This window comes from Podarcis pityusensis, assembly GCF_964106645.2.
Source record: "Podarcis pityusensis genome assembly, chromosome: 6".
NCBI lineage: Eukaryota > Metazoa > Chordata > Lepidosauria > Squamata > Lacertidae > Podarcis > Podarcis pityusensis.
The window spans coordinates 21,940,650-21,964,274 of NC_138030.1; the positions used below are offsets into that span (position 1 = coordinate 21,940,650).

The following is a 23,625-nucleotide window of genomic DNA, read 5'->3' on the forward strand; positions in this document are numbered from 1 at the left end:
TTCTACTTGGATGGAGAAAGGTCATTGGCCTCCATCTTGGTTCCTGTCCAAGGTTACTTGGCTATCCTCACCTTCAGGTTCCTCCAAGGACTGATCAAAGATGCAATGCGCTTGAGGACAGCGTTCTGGCAAACAAAACCTTGACAGCATGATTTTAAAAACAGAAGCAGTCCCCCTGGAACTTCCTTGCCCATTAAGACCTGTCACAACAAGGTCCTACTGTGCTCTCCAAGGAAAGCTGCGAGGATTGGCGTAAGAGTGGAGCAGTGGCAGGATCCACCATCGACGAGGTCGGGAAAAGCTTATACCAGCCAACTGCCAAAGTTGACAAATCAAGTTCTTCCAGAAGAACCCGGGCAACTCCCATGAAGTGTTTGCGTTCCATGCGTCCGTAGTTCCCCCAAACTATCACCTTGGAAACAAGAGGGGTGGGGAACATGTTTAGTTTGCAAGCAATATCACACAAATGATGGGAGGCTGGCGTGGAATTTATCTTTTGGCAAAGCATTGACATAGCTTATGATCTGAATGATACTAAGAAGACCAAGGAAGGACTTGAGGTGAAGGTCACAGGAGAGTCAAGTCAATTGCGCTGTATTTCCTTTTCTTTTTTCAAAACTTCATTAATTTGAAAAATAAAAATAAAATACACGCAATATACTCAGAGGCACTGAAATTAAAAGAACTATTTTAAGTAAACTACTTTAAGTTATTAATTTCAACAGGGCTCGGCCCAGTATACCTGAAGGAGCATCTCCACCCCCATCATTCAGCCGGACACTGAGGTCCAGCGCCGAGGGCCTTCTGGTGGCTCCCTCACTGCGAGAAGTGAGGTTACAGGGAACCAGGCAGAGGGGCTTCTAGGTAGTGGCGCCCGCCCTGTGGAACACCCTCCCATCAGATGTCAAGGAAATAAACAACTATCTGACTTTTAGAAGTCATCTGAAGGCAGCCCTGTTTAGAGGAGTTTTTAATGTTTGATGTTTTATTGTGTTTTTAATATTCTGTTGGGAGTGGCCCAGAGTGGCGGGGTATAAATTATTGTTGTTGTTGTTATTATAGAACTAGCATCGTGTGTGCTCAGTCTGCTCTCTGGGTGCTATTAATGGACAGTTACATGGTCCTCCAGCTCTCCCTTCTCAGCTCTTCCTCTTTAGAGGGGACAGTCCTTCAAGTAGAGGGCTGTCCTTTGCAAAGTAGGACACATGGCCTCCTTAGTTCTTCAGCAGAATGGCAACTCATCAAAAAGCACAAACAACTTCCTCTCCCTGTGTGGTGCCTCCTTACGAATGCTACATCCTAGTTGACCACACAGGCCACCCTAACCCTAGCTGTGAGATCTGCCAGGAGGCCTCAGACAGGTCCATCTTACCTGCAGTACTTTGCCTTGTGGACTCTCTGGGAAAAGTAACACTTGGTTGTACAGCGGATCTAAGGACTTGCGAGCCACTTTGGTCTTTTTCTTTGCAATGCACACCCCATTTTCTAGTAGGTAGGCCTTGATGTAAGCAGCTGGAAGAATAACACAGGGTAAAAGGTTGTATTGCCGTGTTAAGTACAGGGAACCCCCATGAATACCACCATCAATTTGCTCAGATGAAGCTACTAAAAAAGAAAAGTTTGTTTTGAGAGAAAAGCTTCCAACATATTGTTGGAAGTGGTCTTTTCAAGCCTTGCTTGGTGTCTGAGTGACACTGAGGTTGCCTGTGACTGGCCTTGGTACAATGTTTATCTCTAGCCATCATCACACATATGCAGCAAGTATATTCAGGATCACATCAGGACTTTTTGCTGCCTGAGAAGTGCAGGACAACATGGTGCTGATTGGACAGGAAGTTAAATCTTGTTTCAACACGGGTGATGGGATGCTATCCTCCTTCACACCTGAGAACAGCAGATTTGCTTAGTGGGAGCAAGGTGGGTTGTTTGCTACACAGAGCTCTGTCTTTCCACTAAGGATGAAAGGATCTGTCTATTTGGGTTCTCTCCATTTCTCATTTTCCCCCAGTCTTAAATTCTGCACTCCACATCTCTGCAGCAATTTGCAGGTTTTCTTTTAGAAAAACCTCATGAAAATTCTTCAGAATTTTAGTTCAAGTTACTCCTAAATAGGCACAATTTTATATGACTAATGTACACATTTTTGCAAGGAATTTCTCCTAATACAATGCATTTTTTGGTATGTTATTTGTATTGACGCATTCATTTTTATCCGCACTTTTACATACTATAATGTGTTTTTGTAAACACTGGATGAAGAAGCGCACCACAAAATTCAGGTAAATGCAAATTTTGGAGGATGGCTTTGTTTTGGTTCTCACATTGTTTCGGAAAGTACAAATTCGATAAATGCAAACCGAATGAAATATCTCCCCCATCCCTACCTCCAGAACAAGAGAATCCCTAGATGGGCTGCCAATACTGCCCCATTCTCAATGTGCATCCCAGCACCTGCTGTCTGAGGCAGCCACCTCACTCTGAGGTCCTGTGTCTATGGCAGTGTACACACCATTGATTTTAAGCACACTTACTTCCCAAGAGAATCCTGGGAACTGTGTTTCAGAGAACTACAATTCTCAGCTTCCTCTACAAACCACAGTTCTCAGCAGTGTGTGTGTGTGTGTGTGTGTTGACCCACATGCTTTAAATGCACTTTCAGAGAATGGTGTGTATGCAGCCTGGTAGAGATGAGCAAAGAACAGGTTGCTCATCGTAAAAATTATTCGAACCTTGCAAAAATGTGAGAACCTTGCAATAACTCGTAAAGAATGCTTGCAAAATTCAGATGGCACACACCACACCATCCTTCCCACCCCTTGCAGTTCCCACAATCTTATCAGTTATTCCCTTGTAAAAACCAAGCATCCTTTTTGTTAAGTTGTGGGTGAACATATCAGACGACACAGCGATTCTTCAAACAGCTCTTGTTTATTCACAGGCCAGAACAGAACTGAACTGAAGGGTTCAGTCAGCCTGCTTATATAGAGCTCCAGTACAACGTAACTGTAATAATTTTCTAAAACTATCCAATCACTGAACGTCACTTTCCATCCCTTATTTGCATAACTATCTACAGTATCCCCCTGCTGGCCCAGGGTGAAAACTTCAGTACATAACACCTTTTCAATGCTATTACCCAGGATTTGGGAGAGGCAAAGAGGATGAAACACTCTACCTGGCAGGGTTTTGGAGCCAGGCTTTGGAGTCAATCCTCGGGCTTGAATGATGTCCACTTCTAATTGTCCATTTCGCTCCTGTAACCCAATTTCCACATCACCTGGACAGCAAGCAAAATGAAAAGTAAGTGAGTGTCAAAAAGATATCTGTGAACCACTGCTCACTGCTCTAATTTCTCTTAAACATTAGAGACTGCAGAATGATTATCATCTGGTACAAGTCAGGCTTCCCCTTGCAACAAGTTGATTATCTAGAGGCAAGAAAGATGGGGATAAAATGGCAACAGAACTCACTGACTAGTATGGAATTGAGGCACGGGGATTCCTTGTCTCAAAGTGGTTCACCAGGCATATTAGCTGCCAGAGTCTTTGAATCAACTCACCCTTTCAAAGTGACAACTTCCAAACTATTTGCCCTTCCTCGAATGATCTCTTGAAATGTTATTTGACATCAGGAGAAGGTTGCATTCAGAGGTTTTGAGCACCAATATCAGTGGTGGGACACACACATGATAAAGGTACATACAATTGTGCATGTTGCAGAGACAAGGTAGAAGTTGTTGTTTTCCCCCTAAATAAGATGAAGGGTAGGCAATTCCAGGACAAGAAAAAGGAAGTACTTCTTCACACAGTGTATAGTGAAAACGGTGGGAAAAAACTTCATCTGCATTTCACCAGCTTAATTTTGATCCATGAAAGAGTAAAGAATGACCTAAAGGGGAAGGAACGTTGTTAAACTACTATGGTTAATATGTGTTTGGAAATAGGACAAGTTGAACAAGTAGAAATATTTCTGCAGCATGAAAGCAGTTATATGGAGGTACGGACCTCAGCAAGACCTAAGTCCAGTGTTTGAAATGCTTATGTGTAGAAGATAAAACAAGACTGCAGACAACTCCAAGAATGATGATTGTGTGTGTGTGTGTGTGTGAGAGAGAGAGAGAGAGAGGGGGGGGGTTGATTATTGCTGACCTATCTAATTTAAAGGGTATAAACAGTATTTTTTTCTGGGGGTACGCAGCGGTACACATACCCCTAAACATTTTGTGAATCTAAGTTTGGCCTCATTGAGGAGCAATATTTCAATATGAGTAGAAAAAGGAGAGTACCCCTAAACATATTTTTTTTTAAAGAAAAAAGCACTGGGTATAAATATTAGACACAGTTTAATCCCCCCCCCCCCACAAAAAGGCTTTTGATACCTTAGTGCCTGGCATCATTATGGCGTCTTCTCTTTTCTTCCTTCCAACATGCTCAAAGGGATCACTTGGCTAACCTTTTAGGAAGCCTCAGAAAACTTTTATTCTGAAACTTGTTTTTGCTTATTACAGCTATCACCATTTGGATTTATTTTATATGTTGCATGCTCTTCTACTATATCTTGTTATAATGTAAATATTGTTGGATGTTTTAAAGCAATCTGTGTTTTTATCAAGACCTTTCCCACAAGTAATTTGATTTATCTTTAATGTCCATGCATTACCACACAAAATACAGGTCGTGCATTGCTTTAAGGGAATCTCACACATTCTGATTTACACAAGCAACTCCATGTTTTCTTAGCTACTCGGATGAGAGGAGGTGGGTGCTTCAATCACAGACTAGCAAACTCCAGTTGGACAATTATAGCTGATTGGGAGGTTTGCGCAACATACCCGCTTCCCCAGATAAGCAGACTTTTTGCAATAAGGAAAGTAGTGGGGAAGTACATTGCAAAGTGTGAGATTACACTTGCTTTGGTCCCCCACAAAGAAATCCAGGTGAATGCCCATTGAATAGCCAACTTCATCTAATCTATTGTGCATCAGGATGAATGCACGATAAAGAGGTCAAATCTAAGCAACCTCATTTATTTTCCCCTGCTTATAAATTTGTAAGCCCCTTAGGATAGGGCAACCTGGAAAATCTCTTTGCAAAGCATCATGTGCATTGATAGCACTATTCAAACACAAAAACACATTCATAAAAAAACCAATGGTTTTCTCTTGCTTACCCATGGAGGTAGTAGCCAAGGTTTGGCGACCCACAAACTGCGCAGGCCCCATGCTGCCCAGGAAATCGCTGAACTGCCCAGCAGCTGCCAGGTGAACTCCATTGAAGTTCAAGCTGCAAAATAAATTGGTTCGTGTAATTCATTGTTTCGAGACTTGCTAAATATACAGTCTTAAGCTAACTGGAAATATGCGTGAAATGAAGAGCTATTTCTGCATGAGTTCCAGTCTTGCTGGCTTTCAAACTGGCTTGACGCGCTTTCAGTTTCTTCCCATAACCGCAAGGGATGTGTGCTTAGTGTAGTTACAGATAATCACAGACAAAACAATTATCATCATGATAAATCAACATGGGAAAATGGTGTCATTTTCCTGTATCAAGCTTCTCCCCCCCGCCCAAATACAGTAGGAAAAACTGAAACTCTTTTGCCTGGGGGTCCGAATGGCATGCAATTAATTTTTTTGCTGATGTGCAGTCTCTCTCTCCTGAGGCTATTACATCTAGGAGGGAATCTAGAGCCAAACAGACTAGCTGTACTGTATTTATACTCAATGGAAACCACAGTAGATGAAAGCAGAAATTCCCTCTCACAATTAAAAATTCATTGCGAAGCTGAATGGATCCTGTTCAGAAGTGAAAATTATACAGTAGGATGTGTTAAATCTGTTGAGGTGCATCTTGATTTGCTTCCTTGTATTTCATATAATTTCACTTTGGTCTCTTTCTGACCCTCTGTTAATTTCTGGCACATTTCCCATGCTAACGTCCTTCCTCCTCCCATAAATTTGAAGGAGTTTATTGTTATGATTATTCTGAAGAATTTAATTTCCTGATTATGCCACCAATGAGATCATGGTACACCGATCAGAAACTGCAATGCTTCTAAAGTGATGTGAATTTGGATATCTCAATAAAAATGCTGAATCCTGATGCCTCAGATGTTCCCGGCCAACTGTACATATCAATCAGACCATTTTGCCTCTGCCCATTTTCCCAATCTTAAGTTTATTTATTTCAATTATTACATCTATATACCACCTTTATCTTCCAAGGAACTCAAGGTGGTATACATGGTTCTCCTCCTCCCCGTTTTGTCCTCACAACAACCCTGTGAAGTAGTTTAGGCTAAGTGATGGTGACTGGCCCAAGGTCACCCAATGAGCTTCATGGCTGAGTGGGGATTTGAAGTCTCCCAGGTCATAGTCCAACACTCTAACCATCATCTGAAGATGAAAGCTCATACTAATAACAAACTTAGTTGGTCTCTAAGGGACACAGGTGGTGCTGTGGGTTAAACCACAGAACCTAGGACTTGCCAATCAGAAGGTTGGCGGTTCGAATCCCCACGACGGGGTGAGCTCCCGTTGCTTGGTTCCTGCTCCTGCGAACCTAGCAGTTCGAAAGCATGTCAAAGTGCAAGTAGATAAATAGGTACTGCTCCGGCGGGAAGGTAAATGGAATTTCCGTGCGCTGCTCTGGTTCACCATGCTGGCCACATGACCTGGAAGCTGTACGCTGCCTCCCTCGGCCAATAAAGCGAGATAAGCGTCACAACCCCAGAGTCCGCCACGACTGGACCTAATGGTCAGGGGTCCCTTTACCTTTAAGGTGCTACTGGAAGGATTTTTAAAATTTTGTTTCCACTATGGCAGACCAACATGGCTACCTACCTGTAACATTACAGTACTGTGAGGTATAGAACACAGGTCCTAAGACTCTGGGTCCTGGGAACCTACAGACAGAATCTGAACAAAATTGGTGAAGCAGCAAAGAGCTTATTGATTACATACGTTCTTGCAAGAAGCAGGTGTCTGAAAGCAAGCACACCCAAATTTAGCAAAACACAAGCTTATATCCCCTATACCCAAGCACAGGTTACCTCCCCTGTTTCCCTATTGGCTGGATACGTGCAGGGTTCACAGCCTATCACAATCGCCTAATTAAAATACTAAAATCTCCGCCTTTGTTGACATCTTCCATTACTCTGAATTTACCCACCACCTACTTCTAATTATTTCCATCCTTATTTGGTCCATGCAGAATAGTGCCACTGTATTCTGCTCTGGTCAGACCTCACCTGGAGTACTGTGTCCAGTTCTGGGCACCACAGTTCAAGAAGGACACTGACAAACTGGAACGTGTCCAGAGGAGGGCAACCAAAATGGTCAAAGGCCTGGAAACGATGCCTTATGAGGAACGGCTAAGGGAGCTGGGCATGTTTAGCCTGGAGAAGAGGAGGTTAAGGGGTGATATGATAGCCATGTTCAAATATATAAAAGGATGTCACATAGAGGAGGGAGAAAGGTTGTTTTCTGCTGCTCCAGAGAAGCGGACACGGAGCAATGGATCCAAACTACAAGAAAGAAGATTCCACCTAAACATTAGGAAGAACTTCCTGACAGTAAGAGCTGTTCGACAGTGGAATTTGCTGCCAAGGAGTGTGGTGGAGTCTCCTTCTTTGGAGGTCTTTAAGCAGAGGCTTGACAACCATATGTCAGGAGTGCTCTGATGGTGTTTCCTGCTTGGCAGGGGGTTGGACTCGATGGCCCTTGTGGTCTCTTCCAACTCTATGATTCTATGATTCTATGATTCTATGCTCCTAGGTTTTGACACATTGACACAAGTGATAATCCCGACCACCCTAGGCAAATACGGGTTCTATGTCTGCTGAAGCGTATAGATAAACCACATTTCAACTGCAAGACGGCCTGTTTTCGGGCTCTCTAACCACAAGCCCTGCTAAAGATAAGCTTCTAAGCGAGTTGGCGGTTACTTAGCTGTTGTGACCTTTTGGCCTTTTATGGGAAAAAGCAACATTTTCATTTCTTACAACTATACTGCCACATTTCCACAGACTGCAGTGGCAGGGCGAGGAGCTGGGCCCTTTTATAAGGCCAGAGAGCGTACTCAAGTGAAAACCCTGGTGGCTTTCCAGTTGGCCCCGCCCTCCTTGTGATGCTCACCTATGCCCACCTGTGAATGGCCAATTTCACAGACGGGCAATTCAAACTCCCACGGCTGCTGCCATTTTATGGACATCAGCCTTTGCCAACTTGTGGCCTCCAGATATTATTGTCGGGCTACAGCTCTCATCATCCCTGACAGCTGGGCCAGCGGGAGCTGTAGTCGAAAGCATTTGGAGATTGTGGAAGGCTGGGATAGATAATACTGAGCTCAACAGAACAATGCAAGGCAGCTTCATATGTCAATGTGACCGCAAAAATGGACGTGCCATTATGGATGATGTCAGCCCATTGTTAGCCGACTTCTAACTGAATGGGGTTTTGACACCTATTAATGATTGCATGCAAAGGTTTGTGGGTTTAGAGCAACTAATCTATAAAGCTAACATAAAGTCCTTGCAGGCACACTGCACAGCAGACATGGTGCAAATGCATGCTTGCCCTTCTTAGTACAGATAATGCCTTTCTCTGTAATGACACAGACTTCCATAGAAAGAGATGGAGAGCACAGAGCTTCAGCATTTGACCTATTCGTGTGGGTGGAAGGAGAAAACAATCTTGGCATGGAGAGTGGGTGGATGGCTAGCTCATATTACAAACAGAGCAGTTCTGGGCACAAAACATCAACAACCCTGTACTGACTTCTCAACAAAATTATAAGTGATATATAGGCAGTTAAATTAGCATATTGGAAGGTATTAGTTAGCGATTGCAGGAGAAGATGTTGCACTGAGCAAAGGCAAAGCATTAGTGAATGTTTGACCCCAAGTACAGACTCGTTTCCAAGAAACCGATTTTAGGAGGCAGCGAACCATTTTACTGATCTGGTATGCGTTCCCTGTGGCGATGCATGTGACAGCGCCAGAAATTTTGTAATTACGCTTGACATTAATGTGGAGCAGCTTCCCAGGAAAGATGGCTGAAAAGCTGGAGAGGTCATATGAGGGAAGCATGGCCTGACTAGTCCAGAGGACACCTACTGACAGCGGTGAACAGTCTTGCTGCAAATGCTGTGCTCTAATGGAAACGCTAAATGAGAAGGGAGTCTCTGTAACAAAATCTTGTTCTGAGGCAGAGTGCTAAGGAAGGAGGTGTGTTTATGGCCTCTGAATTCTCCTCCAATGGCTATTCCCCTCACCAAAAGCAACACAACAAAAGAGGACCCCCCCCCAATGAATGTGCTAATTCACCCATCACTGGTCTAGGCACACCCACACAGGCACACCTGATTCAGATGATAAAGCAATGCTGGCTGTTGTTTACATACCAATGAACCTTGCTCTAAACCCCTTAAAAGTTACTCCCATATAGATGTTAAGCAGCATCAAGTACAGGATGAAACCCTGCCGAAGCCACAGCAAAAATGCCACATGTGCAGAATGACTTTAATTCTCCAACGAGTTAACCACAGCAGGTCTACATCTCTCTAGGATTAAGGGAGGGGGGCAGTGTCTGATCAAAGATTGAGGCTTCCAGCACTTCTCATATAAATTAACCACTGAATTAGAGCTGAAGCATGTTTTATTTTTATCCTTTTTGGTTATTTCAGTATGTGAAATATATCAGCTTCTGATTCAAACAGATTTTATCACAAGCCTGTTCCTTGTGATCCACATCTTCCTGTATATGTTTCAGATGTGTTATAATTTATTTGAGGGAAATGCTTCTGAATGTGGCCTTTGAACAAATGTTCTGCAAGAAAGTCCGTCACAAAGTTTACTGTTCATTCATTATAATTATTCCCATTATTGTTTGGTTTTCATCGTTTGCGGCTGCTACCTTAATAGTAACAGCGATGACAAACCTTTAAAGAGAAAAGTGTTGTGCAGCCCAGTCCTATGGCATGTTTACACAGAGGTAAGTGCCACTGATCATGGAATCATAGAACTGTAGAGTTGGAAACGATCCCAGCTAAAGCATCCATGACAGGTGGCCATCCAACCTCTGCTTAAAAACTTCCAAGGAAGGAGAGTCCACCATCTTCCAAGGATGATGGCTCCACTGTCAAACTCAGACATGAGTTTCTCCCAGCGCTATGTGAAGTGATGCTGCAGGCTGTACCTGGGACTATTTGCAAGTGAAGCATATGCTCCACCACTGAGCTATGGTTCTTCTCAAAGGAGGACTGAATAACTGCAACGCAACTACATGGCAGTTTCACTGCGTGCGCAAACTGAGGCACACACCATCAAACCACTTGCTATGCTGTTTCCAGAACTGTGTAACCGACCCTTGTTTTGATCAATACACATGCTACCAGAGTCGCAAGTATGATTCCACCTAACCCTATCAAGAAGGTGCTAAGAAAGTTTTGGTGCTGACCTTTAAAGCCCTAAATGACATTGGCCCAGTATACCTGAAGGAGCGTCTCCACCCCCATTGTGAGAAGTGAGGTTGCAGGGAACCAGGAAGAGGGCCTTCTCGGTAGTGGCGCCCCCCCTTCCCATCAGATGTCAAGGAAATAAACAACTATCTGACTTTTAGAAGACAACTGAAGGCAACCCTGTTTAGGGAAGTTTTTAATGTTTGATGTTTTATCGAGTTTTTAATATTCTCTTGGGGAAACCCAGCCAGAGTGGTGGGGTATAAATAATAAATTATTCTTATTATCAGCATGTTCCTCTGCACTTTGGAAAGGTCCAGTCAACAGAGAGGCTTTTGGTGCTATAGCAGAGAAGGGGCTGCTCCTCTTTATACAAAATATTAATAAGGAACATGCTATATTCCTTCTATCGAACCTGAGAGAAACATCTGCACCCTTGATACAACTGAGCCTGGAGGACAAAATGGACTCAATAAGCTTCCTCTTGATGATCAGCATTTTTCTTTTTTCTCATTTCAAAGGGATATCCAATTTCTCTTCTTCTATGACCTTTGCCTCCTAGTCATTACAATTAATGATGAACTTGTTATGGCAGCATGTTAATGATTTTAATAAAATTAGCTCAGGTGGCCTTTGGAAGCAGTACTTGACTCCTCCTCTGAACTTTATACAGATGGGTGAATCTGCCCCGGGCAGCAGCTGACAAACCAGTATGTGCTGTATCATCAGGTCTGAACAAAGTCAGTGGAGGTCAGGGATTGCTGCAGCACCGCTTGAATTCAACACAGAGCTGTAAGCTATGAGCAGGGCGAGCTCCATTCATACTCGTTCAGCACCGCGAGGCTTAGGCCACATCCCCAATCAGGCATTTCAAGCCCATGGCTTCCCCCAGAGAATCTTGGGAAATGTAGTTGAAGGGTATTGGGAACCTTAGCTCTCTGTTAGTGGCAAAGGACAGTTCCCAGGATTCTCTGTGGGAAGCCAAGAGATTTAAGTCTATGGTGTGGAGGGGATTTTATGATCTGGGAAACAGAAAAGAAAAGTGACATTGCATGTTCTTTTTCAATTCAAGAAAATCTTCAATAAAAATTATTTCCATATATATATATATAGTCTGAAGCTCAACATCAAAAAAACAAAGATCATGGCTACTGGGCCCATCACCTCCTGGCAAATAGAAGGGGAAGAAATGGAGGCAGTGAGAGATTTTACTTTCTTGAGTTCCATGATCACTGCAGATGGTGACAGCAGTCACGAAATTAAAAGACGCCTACTTCTTGGGAGAAAAGCGATGGCAAACCTAGACAGCATCTTAAAAAGCAGAGACATCACCTTGCCAACAAAGGTCCGTATAGTTAAAGCCATGGTTTTCCCAGTAGTGATGTATGGAAGCGAGAGCGGGACCCTAAAGAAGGCTGATCGCCAAAGAATTGATGCTTTTGAATTCTGGTGCTGGAGGAGACTCTTGAGAGTCCCATGGACTGCAAGAAGATCAAACCTATCCATTCTTAAGGAAACCAGCCCTGAGTGCTCACTGGAAGGACAGATCCTGAAGCTGAGGCTCCAATACTTTGGCCACCTCATGAGGAGAAAAGACTCCCTGGAAAAGACCCTGATGTTGGGAAAGATGGAGGGCACAAGGAGAAGGGGACGACAGAGGACAAGATGGTTGGACAGTGTTCTCGAAGCTACGAACATGAGTTTGACCAAACTGCAGAAGTCAGTGGAAGACAGAAGTGCCTGGCGTGCTCTGGTCCATGGGGTCATGAAGAGTCGGACACGACTAAACAACTAAACAACAACAAATATATATATGTCTATATATATCTATATTTCTATCTATGGTGTGGATAGAGCACATACTAGTTTGGGCAGCTATTGCATGGAAGCTTCCCTAAATGGACATAGTAATTGAGATCTCATGAGTGGAACTTTGCTGACAGGGCGCTCTCTCTGGCAATTCTCTGCCAATTCCCCTGAAACTTCTTTGCCCTGGAAATCTTTCCCAGAGAATTTGTGAAACCAATGGGCCAGTACGACAGGTGGGGTTAGGTGTTTCAGGGTAAGGTTACCAGATTTTTTTCAATGAATCTGGGGACATTTTTAATGGATTTTGTATGGGGACTGAATTGTAAATCCAGGGACTGTCCCCGGGACGTCTGGTAACCTTATTTCAGGGAGGAAATGGGGGGAATAAATCATCTTTGCTCTTCTACCAGTTGGGAGCCTCTGATGGATCAAAGGATTTTCCATGAGAGCAAGGATTCTTTTCATGGAAGATCAGACAGCATATTGGAAGCCAAGCATTGGTTTGCTACGAAACAAATGAAAATATAGCATTCCTGCACCATTACATGCATGCACAACCAGTCTGCTGCCTCCACTCACACGATTACCAGCTCCGTCAACTGTGCATCTTTGAAGGGAAAACACCAGTGTGTTTTCTTTTCTTTATGAAGTGTTCCTAGATAACACCCAGACTAAAGTAAACTAAAATATAATGTCCGCAAGAGATGTTAGATCATAGCGTTGTTGCTTGCAAGAGTGCAGTTTCTCATGTAACACATGTTAAATATAAGCAAGGTCACCCTCACAACAAACCTACTGGAATTTAATTTCTAGGCCAAGAAGAAACAACAGCAAAATCAATTTCTTGGCTCTGAAGCATCCCTGCTGGTGTTTGCTAAGTGCCAGTGACTATTTATGGCATCTGCAACACATCTGGTCTGCACTGTAAAAATCAGATATCTGCTTAGTATCTTCCAGATTGTCTACTTAGGGAAATCAGAGAAATCAGAGAAAGGTTATTTATTTATTGCATTACATCTCACCTTTTCCCCAAGGAACTGAAGGTGGCATGCCTGGTCCCATCACTCCTCAGTTTATCCTCACAAAAACTCTGTGAGGCTGAAAGATGGTGACTGGCTCAAGATGCTTCCTGGCTGAGCAGGAATTCAAACTATGGCCTCCCAGGTCCTGGTTCAACACTTGAACCGCTACAACATCACACCATATCACAATAGCACAGCCATGAGAGATTGTGAACGGTTCCAAAGGCAGTACAGTCGTACCTTGGCTGCTGAACGCCTTGGTACTCGGACGTTTTGGCTCCTGAATGCCACAAACCCAGAAGTGAGTGTTTTGGTTTGCAAATGTTCTTTGGAACTTGAACGTCCGACGGGGCTTCTGCGGCTTCTGATTGGCTGCAGGAACTTCCTGCAGCCAATCAGAAACCGCACTTTGGTTTCTGAATGTTTTGGAAGTCGAACGGACTTACGGAACAGATTCCAAGGTATGACTGTATTATAAAAAAAAATGTCCCATCAATTAAGTAGTTTTAGGAAGAGGGGCCGGCAAATAGCATATTGAGTTTCGTGGGGCAGTGCCTCATTCACCCGAATGGACCAGCATCTCTTGTGTTGCAACTTAGGGTTTCTGAGAGACAGAGGAGACAGCTATACTGCGGCAAATAAAATGTTTTTAATGTCTTGTAAAGCGCAATATACAATTGTGACACTAGATGACGACAGTGAGCTATAGCAAATTCAATGCGTTTTTCAAAACGATTATTAAAAAAAAAAGCATTTTCACAACGTTTTGAACATGTGTGTAGTTTCCACCTAGCTGCAATTAACTCAAAGATCTACCAATAGATCCTGAATAACATTCTGCCCATCACTGATACAATCTATCCTGCTTTTAAATTTAGAGTCAAAATCCTGAAGCAGGGGGTGGGGAACCTGTGGCTCTCCAGAGCTTGCTGGACACCAGCTCCCATAATCCCTGGTCCTTGACCATGCTTGCTGGGGCTGATGGGAGTTGGAGTCCAACAAATATCCGGAGTGCCATAGGTGTCCCAGCCCTGGCCAATGCCAACAAGTATCCATAAAACTCAATTAAAGAATATTAAAAGGCAGGAAAAAACCACAATGAGGCAGAAATAATAGCAGCAGCAGCAAAGTTAATAAAAGATGAAACAGTCAATGCTGTCTGGCACATGATGATGATACTGCCCCAGTCATCTCTTTTAGGCTTATATAGTGGCTAATTAAGGCTTGGTCAATGTGCATTTCCTTTATTATTTAAACATGCTATATTAATAGCCCAGCAAATACCAGGCCACGCTCTCTGCCTCTCACCAGCATGTATATATTGTGGTTTTTATGTTGATCTTTTCTGTGAACTGCCCTAAGACCTCCAGTTATTGGGCGGTATATTAATAACGATGATGATGATAATGACGATGATGATAATATCACACCACAGTTACATTCAGCGTTTAAAGGAACTATTTCAAGCTGCTCTGCCGAACTTACTATCCCTTGCCCACCGCCGTATAATTTACCCATATTCTTGACCTGCTTTTAAAATCCTATTTTGGAAAGTGACAGTAGCACGAGCAGCCTAATGAAGGAAACTGCTTGCAGCAAGGAATGCTTTGAAGAATATCCCAAGCGGGAGCCGTTCCCCTCCAACCTGCCAAATGTGACGCATTAGTATGCGGAAAGCAGTTTCCGCGCAGCTAAGTTTAGGCAAACGTATCATTAATTTCTTTGCTTGTCCGTGTGGAGTTTGTGACCTCTTTTCAAATCTATTTTTAAAGCGGTTCTGAGATCTTCCATGCCAAGTGCTGCTAGAGAGTGCCAAGCCAAAGCTTTCAACTCACCAAAAGCCTCAAGATTTCATTACTCTGCCTGTCCACCTTTCCAAGCTCTCCAACCTGGAAAAAGCCATTGCTCTGCAACTCCCAACGATCCACATGGCCAAAGAGGGACAGATTCCACCCCCACTCCATGCCCTGGCACTCAGAAAACCTTCCCTTTAATCACCCGCCTATGCTCACTGTGCAAAAAAAGTGCTCAGTGGTTCCCCACCACCAATATGGACCACTTGGAAATTGCCGAGGGTCTTGGCAGACCACTTAATGACTTTTCTGCCTGCAGAGATTGTAATGTGCTGTGCTGGAGGCTGTATAATTTTTAAATTGCATTTTATTATTGCTTTTATTTCTTATGTATCGAATCTTATTGCGTTGCAATTTGAATTCTGTAGAATTCAAAACTGTAATGGCAAAATCCAATATAAGAAATAAAAGAAGCAATTAAAAATAAAATTGATCTGCCACCTCCCGTCTGATTGATCTGCCACCTCCCGTCTTCAGCCACAAATCTACAGATATGCCATGGAGCACTTGCATGATCAAAGGTTTGGAACCCCTGACTTATAAGTAGCTAGGGATGTTGGAATAGTCAATGAAAAGGGAAAGAACAGCAGAAATTGCCAATGTTTGATTACTTGCCCCATGTCAACAAAGAGAATCAGTATTTGCTGTTGTTGTTTTCTGTCCACAAGCAAAACTTAATTAATTATATTCCCCTCCGTCATTTGCATTGTGTTTCCTTTACACTGAAATGAATGGGGTGGGATAATGTAATGACAATGCAATTTACAAAATTAATCATGTGAATTGTGTAATTTTGCCACAGTGAGCAACAAGGAAAATAACATAGTTTTTAGCAGAAGACATACTGCAGTGGAATGGAAACAGTGTTGCATGCAGCAAATTCAGAGCAGATTGAGAAATGATGCTTCTTACACCCCCAGAGGTAGCATAACTGCTTTGTATGCAGAGACTCTCAGGTTCAACTCTTGGTATCTTATTTATTTTTATCTTAGCTGAGTTCTTATCTTGCGAACAGTAGATCCTGTGCTGCTTCTGTGCTACCATGAAAGCATTCAAGGAGTGCTTCCAGATTATCACTATTTTACAGGAAAGATTCATGTGCATACTGTGAATTTAGTTTGCGCACTCAAGGTAGATTAAAGTGCAATCCTGGCACAAGCTTGCTTAAAAAAGAAGATACTGTACTCTTTGCAGTTAGGAAAGTGATGGGGAAACAGACTGAAAATTGTGGGATAAATGAATGATCGCTAGGAAGACCTATAAACACCCTGCAAGCAAATCAGGGTGAATGTTCATTGTTGTATGACCTCCCTGCAAAGCAAACAAATCAGAACAAATGCTCAGTGAACACTGGACATTGTTTAATCAATAGGTAAGCTTTGTGCAAGCAAATGAAGATGAATGCTCAATAAACAGGTCATCTGGAGGAGTCCAGGGAGAGAGGGGGCTGAGAGAAAATGATGGAATGAACTCAAAGGAATGCTAAGAAACTGCAGAGGAGAGACTAGGAGACGAGAGGCTTTGTTTGAACAGAATCGAGTATCATTCTTTCTCTTTCTTTGGCAATCACTCATAGCTGAGTAAGATTGTCTTCCATAAACACGGTTTTAACAATGAGTCCTTAAGTGACTATGGAGGCCAATTCTGGATCCACACATCCTTCCACAGTGGGGACTTTGGTTTCCGGGTGGGAGTTGATCACGGTGTGGCTTCCTCTTAGCACGTTTCTCCCTTGTGTCCTGAGTTTGAGTGTCTTCAAAGCCCATGACACCTCTTTGACACACTCTTTGTGGCCAAAATTTGCCCAATAACATAAACCTAATATTAGTGTCCTTGTGTGAGTTATTTTCAACGAGGGGGTGGCTGCGGGGTCTCGTCACGCAATTGGAGCACTCGCAGGCCAGTGTTTCCCAGTTGTCAGTGTTTACACTACATTTTTTTTAGATTTGCCTTGAGATAGTCTTTAAACCACTTTTGTTGACCATCAGCATTACGCTTTCCATTTTTAAGTTTGGAATAGAGTACAGTGGTACCTCGGGTTACATACGCTTCAGGTTACATACGCTTCAGGTTACAGACTCTGCTAACCCAGAAATATTACCTCGGGTTAAGAACTTTGCTTCAGAATGAGAACAGAAATTGTGCAGCAGCGGCGCGGCGGCAGCAGGAGGCCCCATTAGCTAAAGTGGTACTTCAGGTTAAGAACAGTTTCAGGTTAAGAACAGACCTCCAGAACGAATTTAAGTTCTTAACCGGAGGTACCACTGTAGTTGCTTTTGTGTACATATATACTTCCAGAGCCAACACTAAATATATAAATTCTGGTGAATGAGCCACCATGGCGGCTAGAGGGCCGTGAACATTAGTGTCCCAGGCTTTTTAGACTCATCTACTATCTGAAACCAAAGGGGCGCATTGGTTGCCAGATGTGAAATGTATTGACATTATTTTCAGCTCTCCTATGCCACTACAGTAGCCATTGAGAGACTTTGCCTCCATGAGTTTGTTCATCTCTTTTAAAGGCAACTAAGCTACTTTCTGCTCTTCTAGGAATGGCATGAGAATTTGGTTCAAAGATGTGTCACCTTTCTATTTCTAAATTTTCATTTCTAAGTATAAATTAGCACATATAAATTGTATGCACATATATGTATTTTTTCCTCTTTTTTAGCTGTGCAAAAATGGTCAGCCATAGCAGGCACAGCAATCTGGACTATGTGCAGTGCTTGGGTGGTTCAGAAACCTGTAATCTCATAGACCACAAGAATGAGCCAATGAACCTGAAAGCACAAAACTTGCCACTGGATCTGAACCTTTGGGCAATGAGACCAGAAAGAAGCAAAGTCGGGGGGGGGAACCTTCTTGACCATTTTTTGGGTTTTTTTGAGACATTGAATAGCCACTATCGCAAATTATCAGGCTGAATGGAAATGAAGTAGGGAAAATTAATGTTCCGACTTGCAGATGGATTCCAAACATCCCCATCAATGGGAGGGAGAATGGAGGGGGTATCTTGGGAGAACACCTGCGGCAGGAACATTTAATGAAGAATAATGCTCATGGTTTTCAAAACTTGCTGTGGAGAGTCCATAAATCTGCTGATCAGCTCTTGCCTGGAGAGCTGTTAGATGTTGAATCAAACAGAGCATTGGATGGGCATTAGTCAAAGTAGAGATTTACAAGGGATCTCTCTTACCCTTGCGGGCAGACGACTTTTGCGGGCAGGCACTGTTTGTAAACAAAGCACTAAAGATGAGAAGACTTTGAGGCCTCTGTGGAGTGAATTGCCATAAACCTGCCTGATGCACATTAAAACATGTTTATTACACCATTGGTGTTGCTCAGAAGACGACACTTTGGAAATTTGCTGGCATCAAGTTGCCTGAATGATCACCTAACAGAATAAATGGAGCAAATAATCTTTCACAATTGGATTAATGTGCTTTCTCTTCATCACTTTCACTTCTTAAAGTGGATTAGCCCTGACTGTTTCTGATGTTATCTAATATAGACAGCTAGATGTACTCCCACCGTCCTCTTGGCAGTACAGCGGAATGGTTTTCAGCAATATCCCCCTGACTCTTAAGTGAAGGGTGCTGGGAATTGCAGCTCTGTGAGGAGTGAACTACCGTTCCCAGAATTCTTTGAGGGAAGCCATTTTCTGGTTAAATATATGGATAAAATGTATTATGACAGCTGCTTCTATGGACCAGAGTCAGATGCACAAAGGGTTGCTCTACAGTGGCAGGTTTATGTTTACATGGGTGTGTAGAGGAAAAAGAAAAAGGATGTTGTAAACAGTGGGCTGAAATGAACCACTCACAACAGCAGCAATCATTTCTTTCCCCTCATTATTTACAAATGTATGCACCACTGCAGTGACTGTGTGCGTGCGAACACTGCTGTATTATATGTGAGAGGTTCCTTTAATTTACAAACTGACAGTCACACAGCTACTCGGGTTCACTGTTAGAAGGAATGATATCTGGGTTTCACAGGTAGGCATGTGGCAAACAGAGCTGCAGGTGTCTCTGTAGCCTTCCATGCAGTATCTCAGAATGGAGCCCACATGATGCCATGATACCAGCCTCTAGGGAAGTGGCAAGAGAACATTTTGTTTTAAGAGCTGAAACAAAGCATGAAGGGGGGAAGGCAGAGCAAATTGACGACGTGTCCTTGCAGAGCACGGTTTTGACTTCCATATCAAACGAGAGAGCGCCTTTCCTGCTCCTCCCGAAGTCATTGCCTGCTGTGTTATTCTAATGTAAGAAAGTCACCTTAGCATTCTGCAAACTAATCATCCCAGCGGTCGTCAGCAGAAAACAAGAAAGCCTTCAACTGCAATGCATTTCGGATTGCAGCAGCACACAATATTTTATTCTGGGGCAATTTACCTGAAGTCCGCTCGTCCAAGAAAACCAGTCACTGGGTGGGTGTGCGCACGCACACAGTGGAAGCAATTATGTAAAACATAATTAACTTGCCACATCTTGCTACCTGTACCATATAGTATACCCAGGACCTTGGAGTCAGAGCTAAGCTTCAGATTCTCTGTTGAATCAGCAAAATCCCCAAACAACAGTTATTGTTTCTGAGTTGGATACAACCCTAATTTTTTAAACCATATTTGCATATCTGCTCTGGTGCAAAAATTTTCCTTGTCTTAAAACTTATATCCTGTCTTTCAGCCAAATCAACCTTCAAGGCAGCTTATGAATCATTAGAAATACAAAATACATATGAAAACTTCACGGAATAAAACAGGAATATAGAAAAATAGAGTCAGAGCAACACATATTCCTAGCATGGAATGTCAGTTAAGGCTGAGGTAATAATCAGCACTTTTAATTGTGCCTGGAAATGAACAAGGAGGCAGTGCAGATTGAACAAAATCAAAATAATGCACACCATGAAATAAAACACCGGACAATGTTCTTGCCATTGCATTTTGCATTGGCTGAGATTTCCAAACACTTTTAAAAAAGCTGCCCCACATGGAGCGCATTGCAGTAATCTAATCTGGATTGATTCCTGTTCGTTTCCTGCAAGCCATGATTTGCAAACCGGAAGCCATCCTCAGGATCATGCAAGACTCCTAGTTAGCAATAAACAAGATTAGCATCAGCACAGATGTAATACTAAGCCATGGTTATAGGTGACAAAGGGAGAAGAGGGGGGAAATTATGCCCGAGAGTGAAAAAGAATAGAATACCTATTCCTGAGGCTGGATCTCAATTTGGAAGCCATGATTTGCAAGGAGCCATTTCTGTACTTCCACAAGGTCTTGGATGTGAGTTGGCATTCACGTCATGACAGCTTTCCCCAGGGGCAAACTTCTGAACTGAAAGCTGGAGGAACAATTTGACTTCTCACTAGCCTTCTTAGCTTGCTGCTCTCCTGGGAGATGTGCAAGCTTCCTAATTTGGCAGCTCATCAGGATGAGTAAGTAGCAACAGGTCTCTGTAAATATCTGTCCTCAGCTGGGAGGCTAGTACGGGCTTGGTCATCTTAACTCGTAGGTGCTATTCAAATGGCAAAGGCAAGAGTGTGTACGTGTGTGAGCTACGTCTCAAGAACTGAAACATGGAGGGATGAAATGTGCCATCGAAGTAATACTGGTTCTGAATGTCCTAAGCCACAAGAAGTGACTTATGCAAGGAAACCATTAAAAATTCATAAAATGCTGTTATCTCTTGACAATGCTCCCTGAAAGAAATAATTCAGTATTTGCTTTCACAGAACAGGTCTAGGCATTCAGTAGCTGGAGTTCTTAACCTAGGTTGCTTCCATGCTACAGCATTTAAGCACTGCTGAAGACTTGTGTGTGTGTGTGTGTGTGCTGTTAGCTGGAAAAGCAATTAGAATGGAGTTTCCACACAAATTTCCACCAGCAGTGCCCTTCCTTCCCCATGGTCAATGTCCTCTTAGCTTCCTATCATGTTTACTCATAAATAAGTCCTGTAAAAGTTCCCAGCAATCTTCTTTTTAACAAATTCCTCAGTTCTGGCAATTTTATTGCTTCCTGATGCGTGTGAGTGTGTGCTGGTGGTGAATAGCCTATTAATTGCCCCTTTAATAGCCTCTCTTATTTGCATGCATGAAAAGGGCTGTGATTACAGAAGCTTCTAAGTGCAGCAAAGAAAGCAAAACATGCTTTCGATATTCTAGGAGCAAAATTGGAACTGGAAGCATGATTTGGAATATACATGAGCTCTCATATCTTGTGCCTTTCTGAATCTCTCTGTCCATGTCACCCCTTCTTGATGGCCAAGGAGCTGTTATATCATCCTGTGTAAACTTGGAGTTTGAATATAAAGGGTACAGTTGCATGCCACTAACTTTAATAAATGGAGGATGCTGCAATGGAGCAGCTTTATACCAAGGTACTCTATTTCTTATGGAATTGGGCTTTTACCCACTTCTAATCAGAGCCTGAACATGAAAGCAGCCAGTCTGTGCAGTGATGCTGCACAGATGATCCAAGATATTTGTACATCGTTCCCAAGAGGCTGAACCACACAGATAGAAAGGAAATAATGGTTGTTGGCATGGAAAACAGATTCCCTGCAAGGCCAAAAGAACACGCCTCAATTCCAAATTCACTGAATTTTGTAACGCAGGCAAGGAACAAAGTTACCTTACTGCAATTGCGTAGCAGAACTATTTCCTTGGAGGCAGGTTTTCATGGAAGGCATCAGATACATAATCATAACAATGGCAGAGTGGTAACAACAAACAAACAACAGCAATGAATAATAATGCCTGGTAGGATCTCTAACCTTAAACCATTTCTCCAAAAGGTAAAAAGGTAAAGGTAAAAGGTAAAGGACCCCTGGATGGTTAAGTCCAGTCAAAGGCAACTATGGGGTTGCAGTGTTCATCTCACTTTCAGGCTAAGGGAGCCATCGTTTGTCCACAGACAGCTTTCTGGGTCATGTGGCCAGCATAACTAAACTGCTTCTGGCGCAGCGGGACACTGTGACGGAAACCAGAGCGCACAGAAACACCATTTACCTTCCGCCTCAATAAGTCACCTTTGAAGACCTTCTAGGCTCTAAAATTCAGAGAACAACATCCCACAACTGAACTAATTTTGTGCTGTTGTCAAACTTCGGGCTTGAATCCACAGCAAAGAAGTTGCATATTGGTCCTACTGAAATCAATGAGACTTTATCATAACTCATGTCTCACATTGATTGATTGACTTTTCCCGGGGTGGAGGGTGGGGAGAAAAAGGAAAACATTGATTGGGAGGAGGCTAGTTTCCTACAAAAAAAGAAAGAAAGAAAAGAATTATAGTGCCTCTACATTTTGCCTCATATCTTGGGTTCCACAAACACTAGAAACCTTTTTTTTTTTAAAAAAAACCTGAAAGCTGGGACTCTGGGGGTTATGGTTTTTATGTGGAGTGGCAACTGTCCCCTGGAAGCCCATTCAAAGATGCCTACTCTGTCAATGTATTTGTTGGCACAGGTAACGCAGAGGACACTTATTATTATATTTTACAATTAATTAAAGATTGCTTATGATCGATCAGTTGATAGATAAAGATATACAGATATATGTACTTTGCCCACTTGCTACTTACTTTCCTTCAGATCCATAGCTGTTCATACTCTCCTCAATGGATTCATGGCTGGCTTGTCGGATTGTTCGGCTTGGCATCTCAACTGCCAGGCCAGTTTCTGTGCTCCGCTGGATGGCACCTTTGAGTTTCCGGCCATCTCCTTCTAAAACAAAGACAAAGAGCATGTGGGAAGGAGAGAAGGAGGGAAGGAGGGAAGGAAGACAAGAAAAGAAAAGTGATTAGGCATTTTGATATTGGGTGAAGACTATACAACAGTGGAAAGCAACATGCAAATAGATAAATACAAAGATTTGTACTTGGGAATCGGAAACTAGGACAACACCAGAGAATCTGGAAACCTGGAACACTTTCTGGTGTGGCAGGAAGAGGGCTGAGCCTACAATGAGGCAGAGTGAGGCAGCTGCCTCAGGCGGCAGATGCTTAGGTGCAGGGAGTGGCCAGAGTCGTGAGGACATGTGGCCTCCTCTGTACTTTCTACACTAGCCTGCTGCCCTTAAGCACAGTGGAAAGGACTGTCCTCTCACTAGTATTGGATTAAGATTCAACTACCAGTCCAGTTGCTTTCTGTATGTGCCTTGGGGCAGAACACCATATTGTCCTTTGCCTCAGGCAGCAAACCGTCTTGAGCTGGCCCTGGGTTTGACACCCTAGATTCCATTTTGCTTTTGGTGACACATCCTTCTACACACTAACTGATGTATGCGCATACAGCTTCTCCATAAAAATCCACACAATTATGAAACTTTCTCAGTTTCCTACATCCAAAGCCAGCAAATTAGCCTTGGGTTTTGAGGCCTGAGTGTGATCAAAAAGCCAGGCTTTCAGTTTGCAAAAGTAGCAGAACCAGATATTACACCTACAGCACAAGCCTCCTTTATATAAGCAACAGTTAAGTGGTA

General features: G+C 43.0%; 1 protein-coding gene across 2 annotated transcripts in view; it reads right to left on the reverse strand.

Annotated features, from left to right (window-relative positions):
- Positions 1–193: 193 nt before the first annotated feature.
- The window catches only part of RIMS4 (regulating synaptic membrane exocytosis 4), a gene marked incomplete at its 3' end in the record, with an annotated part of 93,358 nt that continues 69,926 nt past the window's right edge, over positions 194–23,625 (reverse strand). Inside the window, exons 2-6 of one of the 2 annotated variants that reach the window (XM_081011576.1) lie at positions 22,727–22,868; positions 5,170–5,282; positions 3,176–3,277; positions 1,373–1,512; positions 194–412 (exon numbers count right to left, since the gene is read on the reverse strand). In XM_081011576.1, the coding sequence (XP_080867702.1) occupies positions 194–412; positions 1,373–1,512; positions 3,176–3,277; positions 5,170–5,282; positions 22,727–22,868 (716 nt within the window). The remainder of the gene's footprint in view (positions 413–1,372; positions 1,513–3,175; positions 3,278–5,169; positions 5,283–22,726; positions 22,869–23,625) is intronic. The other variant, XM_081011577.1, reaches the window with a different exon arrangement.